A 24,903-nucleotide genomic window follows, 5' to 3' on the forward strand; every position below is an offset into this window, starting at 1 on the left:
ACAGACACGGTAAATATTTGTTGACAGTCTTTGTTTAACCATGCATTTAAGTTTAAGTGAAGTCAACAAAAAGGAAATAGGTGTATGGATATGTGATTTGGAGATTAAAGTTAGTCTTAAAATGTAAATAAAATGTGGAACGTGTCCTCAGAAAAAAAAAAGAAAAGAAAAGATAAAATAGGATCAAGCAATTAACAGAGGGGAAACCTAAATGGATAGCAGATAATAAAAGGGGGAAAAATAACACAATACCACTTTACATCCATTATATTGGCCACAAGATAAGAAATCTGAATGATGCTGAGTGTTGGCATAAATGTGGTAAAATAGGCACACTTGTGGATTGCACATATACTCCAATGATCAAGCAACACCAATTCTATATAAACATTCCTGAGGAATAATCTCATAGGCTAATTATTTTTTATTGAGGTATAATTTATATATAGTAAAGTGTAGATATTAACTGTAAAGCTCAATGAATGTATGCAAAGCTATATAGTATAGATCTTAGCTGTAAAGCTGAACTCCAGTACTCATATGTATACACCCATGTAACCAAAACTTAGATGAAAGTAGAAAACATTTTAATTATCCCAGAAAATTCCCTGGTGGCCCTTTCCCATCAATAATTGACTCTCTGAGGTAACCATCATTTTGACCATAGATTGCCAATCACTTATCATCAATATTATCACAATCACAAATTAGTTTTGCTTGGCCTTGCTTGAACTTTATATACATTGAATCACATAGCATATACCCATTTTCACGTCTGGCTTCTTTTGTTCAACAAATTTTTTGAGGTTCGCCCAAGTTCTGGTAACAGTAGTTCATTCTTTTCATTGTTGTGTAGTATCACGTTGTAAGAATGTAGCATAATGCTCATCTATTCTCCTACTGATGGACACTTGAGTGGTTTCAAATTTTCAGCAATTACGCTAAAACTGGTATAAGCATTCTTGTACATTTCTTTTAGTGAATATAAGTGCTCGTTTCTCTTAAATATATGCCTAGGAGCGGCACTACTGGGCCACAGAATTGTTATACATTTAGTGTAGGTAATGCCTATCTTCCAAAGTGGTTGAAATAATTTACACTCCTACCATCGATGAATGTGAATTCCAGTTGCTCTAAATACTCATCAACATTTGATAATTGTCAGTCTTAAATTTTAGCCCTTTTTTGTATGTATGTATGTGCGTAGGGCTGCCACATTGTGGTTTTAATTTACATTTCTCTGATGAGTAATGATCTTTAGTATCTTTTCATATATATAATGCCCATTTGAATACCTCTTTTTCCAAATGCCTGTGTCTTTTACCAATTTTTTTCTCTGTTGATTTGTGAGAGTTCTTTATATATTCTGAATATAAAGTCATTTGTCAAATATATGTATTGCAAATATCTTCTCCCAGCTTGTGGCTTCCCTATTAACTTTCTTAATGATATCTTTCAAAGAGTAATTCTGTATTCTAATATAGTTCAATTTACTATCAAATAAGATATAAAGTGTTCTCTCTTTTTTTCCTTCAAAAGAACATGAATAATATTGGTGTTATTTCTTCTCTAAATGACCAGAGTTCACCAATGAAGCCATGTGGGTTGAGAGCTTTGTTTGTGGATAGGTTTTAAATTATAAGTTCAATTTCTTTAATACATAAAAATACTACTATGATTTTGACCTTTTTTCTTGTGACATTTCTTGTAATTTCTGTTTTTCTAAGACTGTTCATTTCATTTTGGTTATCAAATTTTGGGGGATAAAGTTGGTCATAATATCTTCTTAGTATCCTTTTAAGGCCTGTAAGATTTGTAATGATGTTTCTTTTCTCATTCATGGCATTGATAATCTATGTTTTCTCTTTCTCCTCCTTGATTGATCTTGCTAAATTTATCAACTGTATTAATCTTTCAAAGAAGCAAATTTTGGCTTTGGTAGTTTTCACTTTTGCATGTCCTGAGGTGCAAACTTAGATGGCCAATTTTTAATCTTTTAAATTTTCTGGTAGAGATATACAAAATAAAAAACTTTCATCATAGTGCTTCAGTTTCATCTCACAAGTTCTTTTTTTTTTTTTTTTTTTTTGAGATGGAGTCTCACTCTGTTGCCCAGCCTGGAGTGCAGTGGTGCCATCTTGGCTCACTGCATCCTCTGCCTCCTGGGTTCAAGCAATTGTCCTGCCTCAGCCTCCCGAGTGGTTGGGATTACAGGCATCTGCCACCACGCCCAGCTAATTTGTGTATTTTTAGTAGAGATGGGGTTTGCCATGTTGGCCAGGCTGGTCTCAAACTCCTGACCTTAGGTGATCCACCTGCCTCGGCCTCCCAAAGTGCTGATTACAGGTGTGAGCCACTGCGCCCAGCCCCACAAATTCTGATGTGTCATATTTTCACTATCATTTCACTCAATATATTTTCATTGTGATATCTTTTTTGACTTATGGGATATTTGGATGTGTGTTGCTTACTTTTCAAACATTTAGATATTTTTTAGTTGTTTTTCTGTTTAGAGTTTTAATTTAACAGTGGTTAGAGAACATACAGTCTATGACTTCAATCCTTTGAAATTTGATGCAAACAGCTTTATGTCCCAAAATAGTCTATTCTGGTGAATGCACCATGTATACTTGAAAAGAATGTGTATTCTGTAGTTGTTGGATGTAGTAACCTATGTATGTCGATTACATCATATTGGTTTATCATGTTCTAGTCTTCTACCTCTTTAGAGATTTTGTGTGCTTGTTTCAACAGTTGGAAAAATAGGTATGTTAAAATCTCCAACTATGATTGTGCATTTTGTCTACTTCTCCTTTTAATACTTTTTTTAATACTCTTTTTAATACAATGTTTACTATATATTTTGAGGCTATGATATTAAGTACATAGAAAATTAGGTTTCTATATATATATATTCCTGTTGAATTGAACTTTTATCAACTTCAGAGAGAGAGGGCATATTGGCAAAGATATAAGACATTAAAGTGACAATACAATAAAAAAACTTATGCCAAAAAATTGACATCTTAGATGGAATACACAAACTCCTTGAAAGAACAAATTATTAAAACAAGAAGAAATAAAAAATCTGAATATTCCTATATTAAAGAAACTGAATTTGAAATTAAAGACAGTCCCACAAAGAAAACTTCAGATGACCCAAATGAGTTCACTGGTGAATTTTATCACATATTTAACGAAAAGAAATTTAAAGTAATCTTATACAAAATCACAAGAGGCGTGAACACTGAAAAATTCCAGCAAATATAGCAAACTCTTTCAGAAAACAGAACAGGTATGAAATTTCCAAATTCATTTTATGAAGCTAGAATTAACATGATACCGAAATCAAAGATATAATATTATAAGGGAACCCCCCTCCCCGACACACACACACAAAACTAAAGACCAATGTCTCTCAAAGACATGGAGATTAAGATCTTTACCAAATATTAGCAAATCAAATCGAGAAATACATGAAAAGATAATACACCATGATGAAGTAAGGCTTATCTCAGGAATGGAAGTTTAATTTGACATCTAAAAACCAATAAAATTCACCATATTAGTAGAACAAAATGCACTTTTCAAAAAATACATAAAAAGCATTTGGCATTTAGAAAATTCAACATCAATTCATGTTTAAGACTCTCATCAAACTAGGAATAGAAAGAAATTGTCACAAATTAATAAAGGGCATCTAAGAAAAATCACAGCTAATACACCTAATGGTGAAAGACTGAAAGTTTTTGCCTTCAGATTGGGAACAAGATAAAATAAAAATAAAGAGCATATAGACCAAAAAGAAAATGAATGACAGGCATGATAATGTTTGCAGAAAGTTTTATGGTATTTATTCACAAAAAGACCTACTAGAATTAATAAGCAAAATTTAGCAAAGTCTCGGAATACAAGGTCAATGTACAAGAATCGATGGTAAGAGTTCTACTTCCAGTATGGAGAAGTAAGCTTCTGAAAAAGACCCTTCTACAGATAGTAAATGTAACCTCTTGAAAAATAAACAAAAATAAAAAACCAAACAAAAGCAGGCAGATTTTGGAGGGGAGTCAAAAGTTAGAGGAAGTGACTAGCATGTAGTGAGTTCCCCCTTTCTCGGGTTTCTGTTGAGAGTAGCTGCACTCCTAGCAGCAATGTGGAGCAGCTAAAATTCTCATAAAAGCTTGTCATCCTTTTGCAAGAGGAATCAGGAAAAGGTGGTCTGGGTACCCAGGGCCACTAGAGAGTAAGGGGGCAACTCCAAAAGAAAGAATCAAAAAAAGCAAATTCCTAATTCTGTGTATAAAATCTGCCTAAGTCTCTGGCTGACCCCTCAACCTTGCATGGGTAGAGCAAACTGAAAGCAGGACTGAACTGCGACCTGAGTTGCCACTCGCCTTAGGTGAGACAGCATTTCCAGTGTCAATTTAACCTAGTTAATTGCCTGCTGTGATAAGAACACTGGCATTCTTCAGAACGATATAACAGAATACCATGTTACCATAACACTGATAATGTTCAGGACACAATCCAAAATTACCAAAATATGATGGAGCCAAAAAATGTTCTTTTGATTAGTCTCCAGCATCTTTAGTAGTTAGTTTTAAAAATATGTTTTCCAGCATTAACAATTTTTGTCTGTCTGGCAGATTACTTCAATATAAACAATTCTATAATAGTAGAACTTGAGTTCATTTTTGTATAGGATGTGAAGTATGGGTCAAAGTATGAATTTTTCTCCCTAATACTGACATCCATTTGTTCCAGCACAACTTGAAAAGACTTTCATTTCTCCCTTCAAATTACATTGGCACCTTGGTCAAAAATCAGTTGTCTGTATATTAATGGGTCTATTTTTAGTCTCTCCCTTCTGTTCCATTTATATATTAGTCTGTCTTTACACCAATACCATACTGTCCAGATTGCTATAGCTTTAAAGTAAATCTTAACATTCGGTAGTGTCAATCCTCCATACTTTTTCTTCTTCCTCAAGACTGTGTTGATCATTCTAGGTCTTTTGCATATCCATATACATTTTTAAATCTCTTTGTCAGTTTTAACCCCCCCAAATTACAATAATTGAATGAACAAGTAGAAGACAAGTTAGTAAGGCATTAGAAGATTTCAACAACATGGAACCAACCTGAGTTATAGATTATAGAACAACGTACCCATCAACAGCTGAACATACATTCTTTGCAGGGACACACAAAACATTCCCCTAGGTAGACCATATGCTGAAATCATAAAGGGTATGCTCTCAGACCACAACAGGATCAAATTGGACAACACAGAGGAAATAAACAAAATTCCTTGAAAAGTACAACTTACTATGCCTGGCAAAAGATGAAACAAAAAATCTGAATAGCCCTATGTCTATTTTAAAAATTGGGTTTGTCATTAAATCCTTCCTGTCAAGAAAACTCTAGGTCCAAATGGCTTTCTTGGTTAATTCCATGAAACATTAAAAGAAATAATAATCTCACACAAAGTATTTCAGAAAATAGAGAAGGGAACACTTCACAACTCATTTTAGTAGCCAGTATAACCATAATATCAAAACATGACAAAGACATTGAAAAAAAAGAAAACCATGAAGCAAATCACTCATGAAAAAGGCACGTTTAAGTCAAATATCAGTAAGTAGAGTCCAACAATATATAATAAAGCTAATACATCATAATCAATTAGTATTTATCTCAGAAATGCAAGGTTAATTCAACATTTAAAAATCAATGAATTCACCACAATTACAGAACAAAAAATGCTCATGTATTTGATATCACTCCAATAGATGCAGAAAAAGCATTTGACAAAATTCAACACTCAATCATGATTAAAAAAAAAACAACTATGAAACAAGCTAGGATTAGAAAGGAACTTACATAACCTGCTAAAGGGTAGGTACAGAAAATCTACAGCTAATATCATAATTAATGGTGAAAGACTGAAGTTTTTACCCACAATATCAGAACCAAGACAAACAGCCTAACTCACCCCTTCCATTCAACATTGAACCGAAAGTCTTAGACAGTAAAAGAAGGAAAATAAATTAAAACATGAGCTTGGAAAGGAAGATGTAAAAGTGTCCCTATTTTTAGGTGATAATCATTACTTATATGAAAAACCCTGAGAAACTTAAAAGAAAACTAATAGGTAGATTTAGCAGTGCCTCAGGATACAAAGTTAATGCACGAAAATCAACCACTAGCAACTTATACTAGCAATAAACAATCTAAAAATAAAATTTAAAAAACTTTATATTAGCAATGAAAATCAAAAAATAAAACTAAAACAATGTCATGTAAAACAGAATAAAAAACATCGAGTACTTAGGGATAAACTTAATGAAGGATTCCTATGACCTCTATGCTGAAAACTATACAATTCTGCTAAATGAAATTAAAGATCTAAGTAACTGCAGAAATATGCCATGTTCATGGGTTAGAAGGCTCACTATTGTTAAGATGTCAGTTCTCCTAAAATTGATCTACAGAGTCAACTGAACTCCAAACAAAATCCCAGTAGGCTTTTTTGTAAAAATTACAAACTGATTATAAAATGTATATGAAAATGCAAATGACCTAGAAGAGCAAAGTAATTTTTAAAAAGCAAAGTTGAAGAACTTATACTACCCGATTGAAGATTTACTGTAAAAACTACAGTAATAAAGATAGTATGGGTTTGCTAAAAGGATAATGTATTAACTATATTTTCTTATTTTCTGTACCCTTGATGTTCTGGCAACTGGGGCTTAACTGATCCTGGAGAGACTGCCCCCTCCCCATGATAGCTAATTCTAGAGATTAGGAAATAACTTGAACTTGAGGATGCCTTTCATATGCAAAACAGCCAATACACAGCCCATATCCACAACTACCTCTTTTACTGAGCTTTCACAGGTTGAGCCACTATCCCCCTGCTCTAATCACTCCAGGGCCAGGTACCAAGCAACTGGGGACAGTCCCTATACCCTAGAGCCCAGTGGAATTATTCAAACTAGCCAATCTTAAATCTGCCTAGCCTTCTGGCCCTGCCTAGTCCATTCCTTCCCACAAAACCTAAATAAAGGCTCTGGCCCATGCTTTCCCCTCACTCCTTCTAGATCCCAACTGACCTTGGTGTTTCCACATGTGTGATATGTATGGCCCTGTATGGCGTGGTATGCCTCCGCCTCTTGGGAACTGTAACAAACTATCTTTCCAGTGGCAGTTGTCTCCTAATCTGTTGGCTTCATGAAACCTAAATAATAATAAAACCTATCTTTTAAAGCAGACAGACAAAAAGATTAAAATTGAACAGAAAAGAGAGACCAGATACAGGCTCATACACATAAAGTGAACTGATTTTGATAAACATACCAAGGAAATTCAATAGGAAAAAGAAAGCCTCTTCGACAAATGTTTCTGGAACAATTAGATAACAGTATTGAAAAATGAATCACAGACCTAACTGAAAAAGTTACAATGATAAAGCTTATAGAAGAAAGTATGAGAAAATCTTTGTGCCTTGTGGTAGGCAAAGATTTCTTTTTTCTTTTCTTTTTTTTTTGAGACGGAGTCTCACTCTGTCGCCCAGGCTAGAGTGCAGTGGCCGGATCTCGACTCACTGCAAGCTCCACCTCACCGGTTTACACCATTCTCCTGCCTCAGCCTCCCGAGTAGCTGGGACTACAGGCGCCCACCACCTCGCCTGGCTAGTTTTTTTGTATTTTTTAGTAGACACGGGGTTTCACCGTGTTAGCCAGGATGGTCTCGATCTCCTGACCTCATGATCCGCCCGTCTCGGCCTCCCAAAGTGCTGGGATTACAGGCTTGAGCCACAGCGTCCAGCCAGATTTCTTAAACAGATCGCAAAAGGTACTAACAATAAAACAGATGATAAATTGGACTTCATCAAAATTAAAATGTTTGCTCTTTGATGGGCACCAAAAAGAAAATGAAATTTCAAGCCACAGATTGGAACAAAATATTAGCAATACATATAGCTGGCAAAGGAGTTGTATCCAGTAAATATATTAAAAATCATGAATAAGAAGACAAACAACCTGATTAAAAAATGAGAAACATATGAGTAGATATTTCACACCAAAAAATGTTTATGGTCAATAAGCACATAAAAAGATGCTTAACATCATTATTCTCATAAGATAAATGCAACTTTAAATGATAACATCCACTATAATAGCAAAAATAAAAGAGTTTGATGATAACAAGTGTTGACGAGGATGTGGAGCAACAGGAATCTTTATGCATTGCTGCTGGGAATGTAAAATGGTACAGCCAATTTGGAATACAGTTTGACAATTTCTTACAAAGGTAAGTATACACTTATTATATGACCTAACAGTTCCAATCTTAGGTATCTACCCAAGAAAAATGTAAACGTATGTTCACACAAAGACAGACCAGAATGTTCACTGCAGCTTCATTCATAATAACCAAATATTAACCACCTATAGATGTAGAGATTAACAAATAGTAATATATTCATTCCATGAAATACTATTCATCATTCAAAAGGAATAAACCAGAGATATACTTAATAACATGGATGAATTGCAAAATGATTATGCTGAACAAATGAAGCCAGACCCAAAAGAGTATGTAAGGTATTATTCCATTTATATAAAACCCTAATAAAGACAAATCGAATCTAGAGTGACAAAAAGCATGTCAGTGGTTGCCTGGGGCTGTATGTATTGACTACAAGGGGCATGAGGGAGCATTCTGTGTGAAGGAATGTTACATATCACAATAGGGGTGGTGGTTACACTGGTGTATACCTTTATCAAAACTCATCAAACTGTCCACTTAAAATAGATACACTTCATTCTGTGTAAATTCTCCCTTAATAAAATGGATTTTAAAAGAAGAAATGCTAAGTGATAGTGACCATAAAGTCAGAAGATGGGAGAGAGGCACTAGGCCATGGGAAGGTAGAGAGGAGTGAGGAATCTGAAGGTGACACTTATAAAGGCAACGGGAGGTAAGGCTGGTTGTAGATGAGAGTTTGTTGGTACCTTAGAGTGAGAAGGTGAGAACAAAAGAAAGAATAAAGTGCAAGAGTACTAGGAAGAACAGAAGCCAGGCAACCAACAGATTTTCAAAAAGTCAAATCCAGTAAAACCGAAATGTATGTGATAATAATCTAAGACTCTGGGGTGCGGTTTAAGGAATTACACATAAAAATGGGATGGAAGGAAAGAATATCCAAGAAAGCAAGACCTCTAGTGAGGAAGCCTGGCATATGATCCAGAGTACAGGAATTGGGGCAATTCTCCTGGAAGAAAGCCAAGCAAAGAAGACAGGTGATAACAGTAAGAGAAATAAAGGAAGAGAACAATTTGGCACCCGAGAGGCCAATGCTACCTATCCTCAAGCAATTTCTAAAGTTTCCAACCTTTAAGCAATAACAGCATTTTAAAGGCATCAGTCTTCCTTAGGGGAAAAAAAAAAATTATTTCGTGTCCCCATCTGCCTGGGTCACACCCACTCACCTGAACAGCTCTGATGTGGGGCTTCCCCTTCCAATGTCCATGGCCCTTCTCCTTGCTCCAACTTGAAGATGACCTCTGGTTTGGGAACTTCAAACCCTGTTAACAGGACATGATAGAGAATTGGGTCCAGTAAATTGCTTTCCATTTGTTCTTTGGAGAAGTAACCACATTTCATTGGGAACTGAGTAATAATCACAGAGGTGAAAAGGGACTGAAGAATCTCAGACAAATCAAGGAGGACACCATAATACAGTTCAGATGTCCCAGATAGCTCAGTGGTGGTGAAGGGAAACACAACGAGGCTCTATATTGGTGTCCTAAGGCTGCTGTGACACAGTACCAAAACCTGGTGGCTTACAATAGAAATTTATTGTCTCTCATGTCTAAAGGCTAGAAATCCAAAATCAAGGTGTCAGCAGGGTCATGCTCTCTCTGATGGATCTCGGACAGAACCCTTTCTAGCATCTTCTAGCTTCTAGTGTTTGTCAGCACTCTTTGGCATTCCTTGGCTTGTGAATACATCACCCCAGTGACATGGCTGTCTTTTACCTGCGTATCTTCTCATTGTCTTCCCTCTACGCATGCTTGTAGCAGCAATACCCCAATTTCTGCCTTCACCTTCATATGGCATTCTCCCTGTGTCCAAATTTCCCCTTTTTATAAGGACACCAGTCAGATTACAGTAGGGCCACCTTAATGACCTCGCTTTAACTTGATTACCTCTGTAAAGACTCTATTTTCAAATATGGTCACATTCTGAAGTATCGAGGGGTAGGATTTCCACACAGTTTTTGGGGAAGACAAAATTCTACCCACAAGAGTCTTCCCTCTAGTTCCCCAAAATTCATGTCCTTCTCACATGCAAAATACATTCACCCCATCCCAACATCCTCCAAAGCCTTAGTCATTCTAACATCAACTCGTAAGTCAAAAATCACATCTCGACATCGTCAACTAAAAGTCTCAAATCTCATCATCTAATTCATCTAAATCAGTTATGGATGAGACAGGATATAATTCACCCTGGGGAAAAATTCCTCTCTATCTGTGAACCTATGAACTCAGACCACAAGTTATCTGCTTCCAAAATACAATGGTGGGACAGGCATAGGATAGATATTCCCATTCCAAAAGGGAGAAACTGGAATGAAAAAAGAGATCATGGGACCCAAGTCTGAAACCTAGCAGGGAAAATTTGATTAGATTTTAAGACTTGTGAATAATCTCATTGGCTCCATGATCTGTCCTCTGAGCCCGCTGGGTGGCAGGCAGCCCTGAGCCAGGAATGACGCCCTTCACTATTACCCCTAATATTACCACTATTACCACTAGCAAAATTTTTGCTACCTGTCTCTGTGACCTTATGCTCTGCTGTTCTAGAGGTCTTAATTCCAAAGGGAGAAATGCTTCCACCAGGAGACACACAATGATTCCACTAAACTAAAAGTTAAAACTCCCACCTGACCACTTCGGGTCCCTCGTGCTCTTGAATCAACTGGCAAACAAGGGAGTTACGGTTTTGGCTGGGGTAACTGATCATGATTACCAAGGGGAATCCTTACATTGCCCAATTTTAGCAAGATTCCTGTTAAGTCAGTTTAGCTAGAATCCCCCAACCTCAATATCAAATCACATTTGATATCTGATCAAATTCCTGACCTATCCCCCACATAATATTCGATCACCCTCACCTGCCTTCTCCAAGAATCTTGTCAGGTCAGTTTAGTAACAATCCCCCTTTACCCCTGATGTTTCCTCTTAGTCATTTTCCATCTACTTGCCCCACTCTGCTCCTGGGCTATATTTATAAATCCCCACTCATCTATGATGTATTTGGAATTGAGCCCAGTTCTATACCAAAGTATCTTTTCCCCTATTGTAATAATTCTGAATAAAATCTATTTTCACCGCTTTAACTATTCTCCAGCTCTGGTTTTCTTTGACAGTTTTGGTGCCACAACTCGGATAAGATCATTGATCACTGGACCCCAGACTTCTCACCCAGAATCTGAAGTATGCACCTTTGAAGCCTTTGTCTTCACTCCTGACTAATCGGGGACCCATTGATGAGTCCGACTCCTGGCCTCTGGATGACAGTCCACTGAAGCTCAGTAAGGACAGATTTATTTATATATATATATATATATACATATATATATATATATATATTTTTTTTTTTTTTTTTTTTTTGAGACAGAGTCTCGCTCTGTCACCCAGGCTGGAGTGCAGTGGTACCATCTCAGCTCACTGAAACTTCTGCCTCCCAGGTTCAAGTGATTCTCATGCTAGAAGGTAGGTTAAAGTTCCAGGTAAGCAGCTGTTTACAAGAAAATAAGTTACAATCTCATGCAAGGAAAGGCTGGGTTAGTCTCCTAGACTTCTCTCTTTGTAAGAGGCTGGGTTCTGTATGGCACAGAAGCTGCATCAGAGTCCCAAGTTTCTCTATTTATAACCATAAAAGTACTATTAGTTTAAAAACATGGGAACTTCTCAGTCTGCCAAAATATCCCTTTTTGAACCCCTGCTGGCTATATGCTCCACCAACTCTACCTGTTTCCTGTCTTGTTGGCATGATATTACTAAGGATAGTTTGGAACTTCAAGGGTTTCCTTGGGAAAATTTACATCTCCCCCAACTGTCTCCTCCAAAACCTCTCCCTTCTCATTGCTTCTGCTCCTTCTTCCTTTTACCACCTTTGATCTTCCCTTTAAGCTCTCTTGAATCCTTTCATAGGTCCCTCTTCAAACCCCTACCTCTTCCACCCCTCTATCTATTCCTGCCAGACCATTCCCTTCCTACTTCAGTCTCTTAACTCCCTATAATCACTTGAACTTTGGGAACCCTCCTCCCATCAGGGGCTCTCAAGAGACTGAGGGAACCCTGAAAGCAACCACCTGAGACTAAAAGAGAAAAAAAAACTAATTGGAAATAGACTGGACATTGAACCTTTAAATTCTTGAGTTTCCTTTGCCAGTAGAAGCAGCCCTTCTACCCCATCTGAGAAGATTAACCCTACTGTTCCTGAAGCACTTTCAGTGGCTTCTCCTGGGGTACTTGCCTTGACAGGCACTGCCGATTCCCTTAAGAGCCTATGCTCACCATCCTTCTTTGCTTTTAGACATATAACTGGACTCAAGTCAAAGCAGGTCCTAAAAGGTGAAGCACAAAGAATGACCCATGAGGATGTGCGTACACCAAAAGAACGGCATGATTCATTTAATTTATGCAGACAGATCTAGAGACTATACATGGATATGGATATCAAGGGTGTATGATAAAGGTGGAAGAAACAAAAAGTTGGATCAGGCTGAATTGATTGATATGGGCCCACAAAAAGTTGGATCAGGTTGAATTGATTGATATGGGCTCACTAAGCAGAGATTCTGAATTTGATATTGCTGCTGGAGGGATTAGAAAGGGCTCTAACAGTTTGGTTGGCTGGCTGGCTAAACATGGACCAAAAGGGGGTCTACACTAAATGAAGTTGAAATGCCAGAACTGCCGGGGTATTCTGCAGAGGAAGGTATCCAAAGAATTGGACTGTTGGAGGGGATTTATCATGTGAGACCTGTCCATCTACTCTGGGAGGGTCCAGAGGACACACCTGTCACCACTGTGCGAAACACATTTGTAAGGGGAGCTCAAGCATCCTTGAAGAGCTCTGAGTGCTCTTGTCTGTAGGCTGGAACTTACAGTGGGAACTGCAGCCACTGAGTAGGGAAACCTAAGTGCAATGGGGATAGTTGGATCCTGGGGTGGCAGGGGTTAAAGGGAGGTACTTAATCGCCAAATGGAAGGTGAACATGGCTACCACAATAGACAGCAGAGTCAAAGCAACAATCAGAATAGTCTGATTCACAGAGACCTATGGCATTGGCTAGTTGATCGTGGTGTCCTGAGAAAAGAAACAGACAGGCAGTCTACACAATAATAAGTTGATCTGTATAAGCAGAGGAGTTCTAGGTCAAATGAACAAAACTCTAACTTGAATCATAAAAGCACAAAGTCACAGCCCTTCAATCAATTCCCAGACTTGAGCCGATTTACAGACTCAGACCTAGAACCCCTTGAATGAAGGGGAAGCCAGGTTCCCTTAGGGAAGGACCCTGGTACACTGCCAAAAACTTATACTATGAAATCTTTCTCCCAGTGTTCCCCAAAGGGACCTATGGCCTTTTTATCAAGATAACTAGGTATTGGGAAAAAAGAACAATCAGACATTTTGGGAATTACTGGACACTGGCTCTGAACTGCCACTAATTCCAGGAGACCCCAAACACCACTATGGTCCACCAGTCAGGGTAGGAGCTTACAGAAGTGTAGTGGTTAATGGAGTTTTAGTTGAGGTCCATCTCACAGTGCGTCCAGTGGGTCCCTGAACCTATCCTGTGGTTATTTCCCCAGTTCCTGAATACATAATTGGAAGGACATATTCAGTAACTGGCAGAATCCCCACATTGGTTCCCTGACCTGTGGAATGAGGGTTACTATGGTGGGGAAGGCCAAGTGGAAGCCACTAGAGCTGCCTCTGCCTAGGAAAATCGTAAACCAAAAGCAACACCACATTCCTGGAGGGACTGCGGAAATCAATGCTACCATCAGGGATATGAGGGATGCAGGTATGGTGATTCCCACCACATCCCCATTCACCTTTCCTATTTGGCCTGTGCAGAAAATAGACAGCTTTTGAAGAATGACACATTACTGTAAATGTCACCAAGTGGTGACTCTAATTACACTTGCTCTTCAAAATGTGGTTTCATTGCTTGAGCAAATTAACATATTCCCTGGTACCCAGTATGCAGCTATTGATCTGGCAAATTTTTTTTTGTGATACTTGTTAGTAAAGACCACTAGAAGCAGTTTGTTTTTGGCTGGCAAGGCCAGCTATACACCTGTACTGTCCTACCTCAGAGGTATATCAACTCTCCAGACCTATGTCATTATTTAGTCTGCAGGCATCTTGATCACCTTTCCCTTCCACAAGATATCACACTGGTCCATGACATTAATGAGATAATGCTGATTGGACCTAGTGAGCAAGAAGTAGCAACCTATGCTAGACTTATGGGTAAGATATTTACATATCAGAGTGGGAAATAAATCTGAAAAAAATTTAAGGGCCTTACACCTCAGGGAAATTTCTCGGGGTTCAGTGGTACAGGGCATGTCAAGATATCCCTTCTAAGGTGAAGCAAAAGCTATTGTACCTTCCTATAAGGAAAAAAAAAAGGCACAATGCCTACTGGGCCTCTTTGGATTTTGGAGGTAACACATTCCTGATTTGGGTAAAGCTACTCTGGTCCATTTACCAAGTTATCCAAAAAGTAGCTAGTTTTCAACGGGGCCCAGAACAAGAGAAGACTCTACAACAGATCCAGGCTGCTGTGCAAGCTGCTCTGCCACTTGGACAATAGGATCCAGCAGATCCAATGGTGCTTGAAGTGACAGTGGCAGATGGGGATGCTGTTTGGAGCCTTTGGCAATCCCTTATAGGTGAATCACGGTGCAGATCTTTAGGATTTGGGAACAAAGTCCTGCCATCCTCTAGTAGTGGATAACTACTCTCCTTTTGAGAAACACTTTTTGGCCTGCTATCGGGCCAGAATTTACTCATCCACTGAATTTAAGCATATCAGTTAGTGGAGAAGAAACTTAACAAGGATTTCCTCAGTAACAGCAAGTGAACATGGAAGAGCTCAGTGCTGAACCTCTGCCCCACAGTGGGGGTGCTGGAAATGTGGCATAGAGAAGACCCACTCCCCACTGCTGCTCATAGCACCCAAGTCCTTCTGATTGAGGCCCAACCTGTTGATGGTCTGAGGCCAGCAGCAGGCTCTGGTGCACTGGGCCTGGGCATTATTGGGGCCATGTTGCTTGAGAATGTACCCCAAAGTGGGTAGTAAACTCCATCTACTAAGGCTAAATACCTGTACAAAATTGACAGTCAACAAGAACCATAAGGGAAAGTTAAAAAGATATATATATTTGGTCTTCATCACCTGATATGGTTTGGATCTGTGTCCCCTATAAATCTCATGTCAAATTGTAATCCCCAGTGTTGGAGATGGGGCCTGGTGGGAGGTGACTGGAACATGGGGCAGATTTCTCATGAATGGGTTAGCACCATCCCCTTGGTGCTGTTCTCATGAGAGTGAGTGAGTTCTCATGAGATCTGGTTGTTTAAAGGTATGCAGCACCTCCCCCTCACTCTTACTCTTGCTCCCACCATGTAATATGCTTGCTTCCCCTTTGCCTTCTGCCATGATTGGAAGCTTCCTGAGGCCTCCTCAGAAGCAGGAGCCACTATGCTTCCTTTACAGCCTGCAGAACCATGAGCCAATTAAAGCTCTTTTCTTTATAAATTACCCAGTCTCAGGCATTTCTTTATAGCAATGTGAGAACAAACGGACTAATACATGGTGTAACCTCAGATCACACATGATAACCTTGGCCCTGCCCCCTCAGCCCTGAAAACAAAGAGATGGTCCTGTTCTCTGAAACTAAGGAGGCAATGGGTCCCCCCATCTCCTCAGCCTATGCCTTTAGGGCCTGTGGTGGCAGCTACAGCCCTACTAGTTTCTGAACTATCCTCAAAGTCATTCTTCCCTTTTCTTGAAGGATAACACATGATCACAGTCAAAACAGCTTTACCATCACATTTCCTGCTTATAGAATCCCAGAAGTCCAAGAGCCTTCCTTCATTTTCTCCTGTCTCTGTCCCCTTCAGTCCAACCTGGAGGCATTTCTAGTGAGACAGTTGATTGGATCCACAAGTCACATACCTAATCTCTTCAGTAATTGGTTGTCCAGACACACCCTTGGTGTGTTCTTTCCAGAGCACACTTTCTGAATTTTTGCCATACGGATAGGCTGAAAATTTTCTATATCTTCAAGTTCTGGTACCTTTTTCCTAACAATTCTTTCTTCAATTTATCTCTTTCTTCTCACATTTTACTATAAGCAGCACAGAGAAACCAGGCTGTGCTTTCAACACTGCTTGGAAATCTTCTCAGCTAAATATTCAGGTTCATCACATACAAGTTCTACTTTTCACCCAACAGAATGCAATTCAGCCATGTTCTCTGGTACTTTATAACAAGGGTCGCTTTTCTTCGAGTTTGCAATAATATGTTCCTTATTTCTATCTGAGATCTCACTAAAAGTACCTTTAATATTCATGTTTCTACCAATAGTCTCGTTAAGGCAATCTAGGCTTTTTCTGTCAAGCATATCAAATCCCAGCCCCTAGCTTCAGCCTCTACCCATTACCCAATTCCAAAGCCACTTTCACGTTTTTAAGGTATTTATCACAGCTGCACCCCATTTCCAAGTATAAAACTCTGTATTAGTTTCCTAGGGCTGTTATAACAAAGTACCACAAACTAGGGGGCTCAAAACAACAGAAATTTATTGTCTCACAGTTCTGGAGGCCAGAACTCCAAAACCAAGGTGTTAGCACGGCCATACTCTCTTTGAAGGTGCTAGGAAAGGAACTGTTCCAGGCCTCTCTGAGATTCTGGTGGCCTCAAGTGTTTCTTGGCTTACAGATGTATCATTCTAGTCACATTCCATCTTCTCCCTGTGTATCTTCATATTGTCTTCCCTCTGTGTGTGTGTGTGTGTATGTATGTGTGCGCACGTGTCTGTGTCTAGTTTTCTCCTTTTTATAAGGACACCAATTATATTAGATTAAAGCCTACCCTAATGATCTCATTTTAGCTTGATTACTTCTGTAAAGACTCTATTTCCAAATAAGGTCACATTCTGGGGGACTGAGAGATTAGGACTTCAATATATTTTATTTGGGGGACACAATTTAACCCGTAACAGGCTCCTCACAACTTCACAGGATGGTTGTCCTTACCTACTGAGAGCAGGTGGCTGTAGTTCTCCAACATTACATCCTGGTACAGGCGTCTTTGTGTAGAGTCCAGTTGCTGCCACTCCTCTCTGCTGAAGTCCACAGTCACATCCTCAAATGACACTGATACCTGTAACAACACAATCTTGTTCAAGGCAACATGATCAGCACTGGAGGATGGAGAGAAGACAGATAGGAAGTTCTTTTTAATACTTTTTCATCATAATATACCATATGGTATGCCCATTAAATACTTAGTGTGTATATATATACACACACACACACACACAATATTGTGTAGAATATAAAAATCTAATCATAAATTCCTGCTATTCATTATGTATGACATTTAGTCTTTCATTTATTAAAAATTATAATTTTTAGTAAGGATTTGACCTTGATCCTATTTTGTTGCTCATTTTTATGAGAAATTTGTGCTCTATAACTTTTAGAGGGAAGCACATATATCCCCTCCATCCCAATTTTTAACAATTTCACATAGCTCCCTCTCCTGTTGCTTTCATTTACTCTTCAAAAATACTGCCTTTTTCTCTTGATGCCCTTTTATTGCTCATTTCTAATTTAATTCTGTGGTGCTCAGAAAGTATACTCCGTATGATTTCAACATATGGTCTATCTAGGATAATGGTCCATGTCTCCCTGAAAAGAATATATATTTGGCTATTGATGGCTGTAGTCTTCTGTAATATATAAATCAAGTTGGTTGAGTGTTGTTGAAATTTCCTATCGCATTACTGATTTGTTTTCTACTTGTTTAATCACTTATTTGTCAAGATTTTGGTAAAAACTGACAAATGTTAAAGTTTATATGGCTATGTGAAGGACCCAGAATACCCAAAAGCAAGAAGAAGTATGAAGGATTTATACCCCCTAATGTTAAGATTTACTATAAAGCTACAGTAATTCTGGCAGTATGGGACGATGTAAGCACAGACAGATATATCATTAGAACAGAATAAAGTCCAGAAACAGACCCACACATATATGGACAATTGTTTTTTGACAAAAGTGCCAATGTGATTCAATGGGCAAAAGGGAAGTCTTTTCAACAAATTGTGTTGAAAGAGATAGATATCAGTATTAGGAAAAAAACACAAACCTTGACCCACCCCTCAAACCATATACAAAAATTAACAAAAATTAAGTTTCAGTATGACTGCACTGCTTTTATCAGACCAACCTTCATACACATAACAACTATAAACTCTGAACAAAAAATATTAAGATACTAAGGAGCAACCCAAATCAGGCATCTATGGGAGGACAGCTGACACTTCGAAGAAAGGCTGGCACTTTAGCTTGTGAATAGGCCCAGTCAGTGCCATGTGGGACAACTAAAATTCCAAGAGAAGTGGTACATGCTTGTGGTCCCAGCTACTTGGGAGGCTGAGGCGGGAGGACTGATTAAACCTGAGAGGTCAAGGCTGCAGTGAGCTATGATTGCACCACTGCACTCCAGCCTGGGGGACAGAGCAAGACCCTGTCTCAAAAAAAAAAAAAAAAAAAAAAAAAACAGAGAAGAAAAGAAAACTACCAGTGTTACTGATTTGAAGAATCGAAGGGGAGTTCTGCAGTCATCACTATCATTGGAAAATCAAGGGGGAATCCAGAAAGGCATTGAAAGAGAGAAAGGTGCCTAAATTCTGTGATGAACTCTGCCCAGATCTCTGGTTGACCAGCTAAATGAACTGAAATTTGAGCTACCACATACCACAGAGAAAACATTTCCTAGTTTGAGTCTAGCCAAGTTAAGTGCTCCCTACACAAAGCAAAACAAAAAATAATCAACAATAGTCAGAGGAATTAAATAGAATCAAGCATCTCTAATATATGTTTCGCAACAAAGATATAATCCAAAACAACTCAACAGAGAGACACAGAAAGGTGTGGAGAGAAAGGGAAGAGGCTCAAGAGAAAATGCACTCAGAGACTGACCTGAGGTGATCCAGATGCTAGAATTAGCAGAAAACCACTTTAAATCAGTTAGTTATAATTATGCTCAAAAACATACAAATATGTTCATAATGAACAAATACATAGGATAGGCCAACTGAGAAATATAAACTATTAAAAAAACTGAAAAATACAATCTGAAACTAAAAAGTTCACTGGATGGGCTTGACAGAAGAATATGGATAACTGAAGGAAGAGGTAATTAACTTAAAGATAGAACAACAAATTATCCAATCTGAAAAGCAGAGAGAACAAAATTGAAAATAAAAACAAACAGAGTCTCAGGGATGATGCTATGGTTTGAATGTTTGTTATCCCTCTGAAATTTATGTTGAAACTTAATCCCAATGCAACAGTATTAAGAGGTATGGCCTTAGGAGGTATTTAGGTCATGAGGGCTCATGAATGGGTTAGTGTTCTTTTAAAAGGGCTGGAGGGAACTAGCTACATCCTTTCTTTTTGACCTTCCACCCTTTCCACCATATGAGGACACAGAATTCACCCCCTCTGGAGGACACAGCAACAAGGTGCCATCTTGGAAGCAGAGAGCAGCCCTCACTGGACACCTAAGCTGCTGGTGCCTTTATCTTGGACTTTTCAGCCTCCAGAACTGTGAGAAATACATTTCTATTGTTTATAAGATACCCAATCTCAGGGATGTTGTTACAGTAGGACAAACAGACTAAGACAGATGAGTAAGACAAAAAATCAAAAGATCTAACATACATGCAATTTAAGACCCAGAAGGGGAGAAGGGCAGAAAAGACATTTTTAAAAATAATGTGCAGAAATTTCTCAAATTTGGTGAAAGACATACATTTATAGATTCAATAAGTTTTGCAAATTCCAAACAGAATAATACACATAAAACCATTCCTAGGAGCATCATAGTCAAACTATTGAGAACCAAAGAAGACAAGATTTTAAAAGCAGCTGGAAAAGCAAAAAACAAACAAAAACCCCCCACAAATATTACACACAGAGAAATGGTGATACAAGTGACCACTTACTGCTCAACAGAAGAAGTGGAGGCTAAAATACAGTTGGATGGTACTTTTAAAATGCTGAAGAAAATAAAGTATTATCTGGCTGGTTAAATGTTAGGAGTTCTTTGATTAGGTCTCAAGGCCTAGGAATAATTCTTCATGGCTTTTGGCTCCACACTCTAGGTTCTTGGCATCACCATCTGAGTCATCCTTCCTTTTTCATGAAAGGCAACAAAAGAATTTGCTCAACCTGCTTCCTGTCAGAAGAATTTTGGGGGGCTAACATGTTTTCACATTTTTTATTATTTATATCCCTTTCAGTCCAAAGTGGTAGTATTTCTGCTAATACAGTTTGCTCTAAAATTTTATTTTCTGGGAATCTCACTGGGTTCACTCCATTAGATAAAAGCTGTACCCATAGATCTCTCTGAAATTTAAATTTAGGATTTCTCTAACATTCTCCTTAAAATCTTTTCCAGCCTCCACCAACTTCTCAGTTTGAAGGACACTCCTGCATTTTCAGGCTGCCCCATTCCCAGTACCAAAATCTGTGTTAAATCACTCTAAAACTTAGTAAGTTAAAACAACTGAATCACTCAGCACAACAGCCTGCAAGAAACTGAATCTTACCAACAATCACTTGAGTAAGCTTGGAAGTGGATCCTTCCCTAGTCAATCTTCAAGATGAATGTAGCCCCAGCCAACATGGACTGCAGCCTTGTGAGAGACCCTGAGTGAGAGGACCCATGTAAGCCACAACTGGATTCCTGACCCACAGAAACTGTGAGGTAATAGATGAGGGCAGCTCACAACACGGCAGCTTCCTTCATCAGAGCAAGCGAGAAGAGCCAGAGAGAATATGCCAGCAAGCTATCTTACAATCTCTCTTTTTTTTTTTTTTTTTCGCTCTGTCACCCAGGCTGGAGTGCAGTGGTGTGATCTCAGCTCACTGCAACCTGCGCCTCCCGGGTTCAGGCAATTCTCTGCCTCAGCCTCCCAAGCACCTGGGATCACAGGCGCCCGCCACCACGCCCAGTTAATTTTTGTATTTTTAGTAAAGATGGGGTTTCACCATCTTGGCCAGGCTGGTCTTGAACTCCTGACCTCATGATCCACCCGCCTTGGCCTCCCAAAGTGCTGGGATTACAGGCGTGAGCCACCACGCCCAGCCACAATCTCTTATAACCTAACCTCAGAAGGGCCATCCCATCACTTTTGCCATATTCTATTTATTAGAAGCAAGTCACCAGGTCCAGCCCATACACAAAGGGAAGTGGATTACACAAAGGTGTGAATACTGGGTAGTGGGGATCACTGAGAGCCATTTTAGAAGGCTGCTTACTACAATGTATCAGAATTTGTGAGAAGCAGATAAAAGACAAATTTAGAAGGAAATTTATAGCTTTAAACACTTATATTACAAAAGTCTAAATCAGTGTCCTAAAATTTACCCTCAAGGAGCCATTAGCCAATAGAAAATGAAGGACCAAATAAACCTAAAGGAAGTAAAAGAAAGGAAATACTAAAGAACAGAAATAGAAAACAAATCATAGAAAAAGTTAACAAAAAATTAACTTGAGCTAGATTATAGACCTAAACATAAAAGCTGAAACTAAAAATGCCCTACAAGGAAATGTAAGAGGTTGCAAATGTATCTTTGCAACCTTGACGTAAGCATGGATTTCTTGACATAGTACAAAAAACCCCAGCCATAACAGAAAATCTTCAAAAACTGGACCTTATCAAAATTAAAACTTATGCTCATCAAAAGACACTATTGAGAAAATGAAAAGTCAAGCCACATATACAAAACACCCATATTAAGAATGTAGAAGGAACTCCTAGAAAGTAATAAGAAAAAGACATATAGCCCAATTCTTTTTAATGAGCAAAATACTTGAGTAGACACAAAAAAGATATACAAATGGCCAACAAAGCACACAAAAATATATTCACCATCATTAGTTGTAAGGGAAATGCAATTTAAGCTATATTGAGAAAGCACTAGACACTCACTAGAAAAGCTAAAATTAAAAAGAAACTCAAAAATTGCTGGTGGGAATGTAAAACCAAGCCATCACTTTGGAAACTTGTTTGACAATTTCTTTTTTTGTTTTTTGAGACAGAGTCTTGCTCTGTCACCCAGGCTGGAGGCAGTGGTGCAATCTTGGCTCACTGCAACCTCTGCCTCCCAGGTTCAAGGGATTCTCATGCCTCAACCTCCCTAGTAGCTGGGATTACAGGCGTGTGCCAACACACCCAGGTAATTTTTGTAGTTTTAGTAGAGACAGAATTTTGTCATGTTGACCAGGCTGGTTTGGAACTCCTGGCCTCAAGTGATCCGCTCACCTCAGCCTCCCAAAGTGTGGGATCACAGGCCTGAGCCACTGTGCCGGACCTTGTTTGACAGTTTCTAATAAAGTTAAACATATACCTACCATATAATTTAGCAATTCCATTTCTTAGTAGTTACTAAAAAGAAATGAAAACATACATCCTCAGAAAACTTCTATAAGAATGCCCATAGCAGGCTTGATTCATGATAATCAGAAACTAGACACATTCCAAATGTTCATCAACACATGAATATCTACACAAATTGTGGTGTCTTCATGCAATGGAATACTCAGCAACAAAAAAGGAAAAATCCGCGGATAGACACAACAACCTGGATTAATCTCAAAAGCATTATGCTACTTTACAAACAGAAGCCAAACACTGAAGTCAGATACAGATGGTAGGATTCCATTACAAAGACAGGACAATCAAGAATTTTAATCTACAGGGATTAACATTAATCTACAGGGATTTTAATCTACAGGGGTTAAACCTTAACAATGGTTGTTGCCTCAAGGGGAGAATAGTGACTGGTCAAGAGGGAACTTTCTATATTTTAATTTGTATGCTGGCTACATGGGTATGTATATATATGTACATATATGTGTGTATATGGGTGTGTGTGTATATATATGTACATATATAAACACACCCACATATACTTGTCAAAACTCATCAAACTATACATTTAAGATCTGGGCAATTCAGTATATTTCAAATATAACTCAATTTCAAAAACCACAAAAAACAAAAGGACATGTTAGAAACATATTCAAGAGACTGGGTGTGGTAGCTCATGCCTATAATCCCAGCACTTTGGGAGGATCGCTTGAGGCCAGAAGCTCAAGACTAGGCTGGGCAACACAGTGAGACCCCATCTCTAAAAAAATTTAAAAATTAGCCAGGCATGGTGGTATAAGCCTGTAGTCCCAATTGCCTGGAAGGCTGAGGAAGGAGGATCGTTTGAGCCCAGGAGTTTGAGGTTACAGTGAGCGATGGATGCATCACTGCACTCCAGCCTGAGTGACAGAGTGAGAACCTGACTCTAAAAATAAAATAAAATAAAATAAATATATTGAAATATATTCAGGGTACACTGTGGGCCCCAAATAGAAGACAGTCAATTCTACTGGGGATGTAGGTTTAGGTTCCATAAAGTTGGTGCAGTTTAAACTGACTCTTGGAAAAAAAAATAATTGAGAAGATAAGTGGGGGAAATACTTTCCAGAAGAGACAAGAATAGTGTGGAAACAGGAAATACATGGTGAATTAAGTAAAGAGCAAACAGCTCTGTAAAAAAGAGAGAAGACTATTTATATGTCAGTGCTATGGTCTGAATATTTGTCCCCTCTATCATAAATAAGCAGCAACTATCTGGGGCCGGTGGCACAGGGGTAAGAAGAATTTACCAAGACAGTTGTAGGTGAAGAAAGGCAGATTTATTAGAGAGAGTAGGAAAATATGTTGCAAGGGTGCAATGGGCAGACCAGCAAGAGATGAGCTAACTGCACGGAAAGAAAGGCTTGCTGGAGATTTTATAGAATGGTGTTAATGATGTATGCTGAAAAGGGCTTTGTGCAGTACTGATAACACCAGCTGAAGGTCTGGTGATAGTTGGGCGCAGGAAGATTGTGAGTTATTTGTGCAGGAGGGCTATGTGTCCTGGACCATGAAGAAAGGCAGACTTGTAGCTTATCTGCTTTCTCTTTTTGCTTTCCTTCAGTCCCACTAGCCCAACTCCTTTTCCCTAATTAGGACTCCACACCCTCCAAAATGGATTAATCCATTCATAGATTAATGGGTTATCACAGAAGTGGAACTTGTGGCTTTATAAGAAGAGGAAGAGAGACCTGAGCTAGCATGCTCAGCACCCCCCCTTGCCATGTGATACCCTGTACCACCTCAGGACCCTGCAGAGTCCCCACCAAAGAGAAGGCCCTCACCAGATGTGGTCCCTTGACCTGGGACTTCTCAGCCTCCATAACTGTAAGAAATAAATTCCTTTTCTTTATAAGTTACCCAGTTTCAGGTATTCTGTTATAAGCAACAGAAAATGGAAGTTAAACAATTAGGGAGGTGATTATGAGAAAAACATTCAAGTAAGCATGCTGGAGTCTGATCATGGAAATAGCACGAATTCTTTTAAGTAACAGATTGCCAGTGAAGTGTTTTATATATCAAGAAAGAGGCATTACTGAGTTTTATACTAAAATTATTATCCCATCCACAACTACTTCATTTCAGGG

General features: G+C 38.7%; 1 protein-coding gene across 5 annotated transcripts in view; it reads right to left on the reverse strand.

Moving 5' to 3' along the window:
• ZNF81 (zinc finger protein 81) overlaps positions 1-24,903 on the reverse strand; it is a 92,722-nt gene that overhangs the window by 15,325 nt on the left and 52,494 nt on the right. For all 5 annotated transcript variants that reach the window (XM_007991559.3, XM_007991560.3, XM_007991562.3 and 2 more), the window contains 2 exons: positions 17,364-17,490; positions 9,497-9,592 (listed from right to left, as the gene is read on the reverse strand). In XM_007991559.3, coding sequence (XP_007989750.3) covers positions 9,497-9,592; positions 17,364-17,490 — 223 coding nt within the window. The remainder of the gene's footprint in view (positions 1-9,496; positions 9,593-17,363; positions 17,491-24,903) is intronic.

The sequence above is a fragment of the Chlorocebus sabaeus genome, chromosome X (genome assembly GCF_047675955.1).
Source record: "Chlorocebus sabaeus isolate Y175 chromosome X, mChlSab1.0.hap1, whole genome shotgun sequence".
NCBI classification, from domain to species: Eukaryota; Metazoa; Chordata; class Mammalia; order Primates; family Cercopithecidae; genus Chlorocebus; species Chlorocebus sabaeus.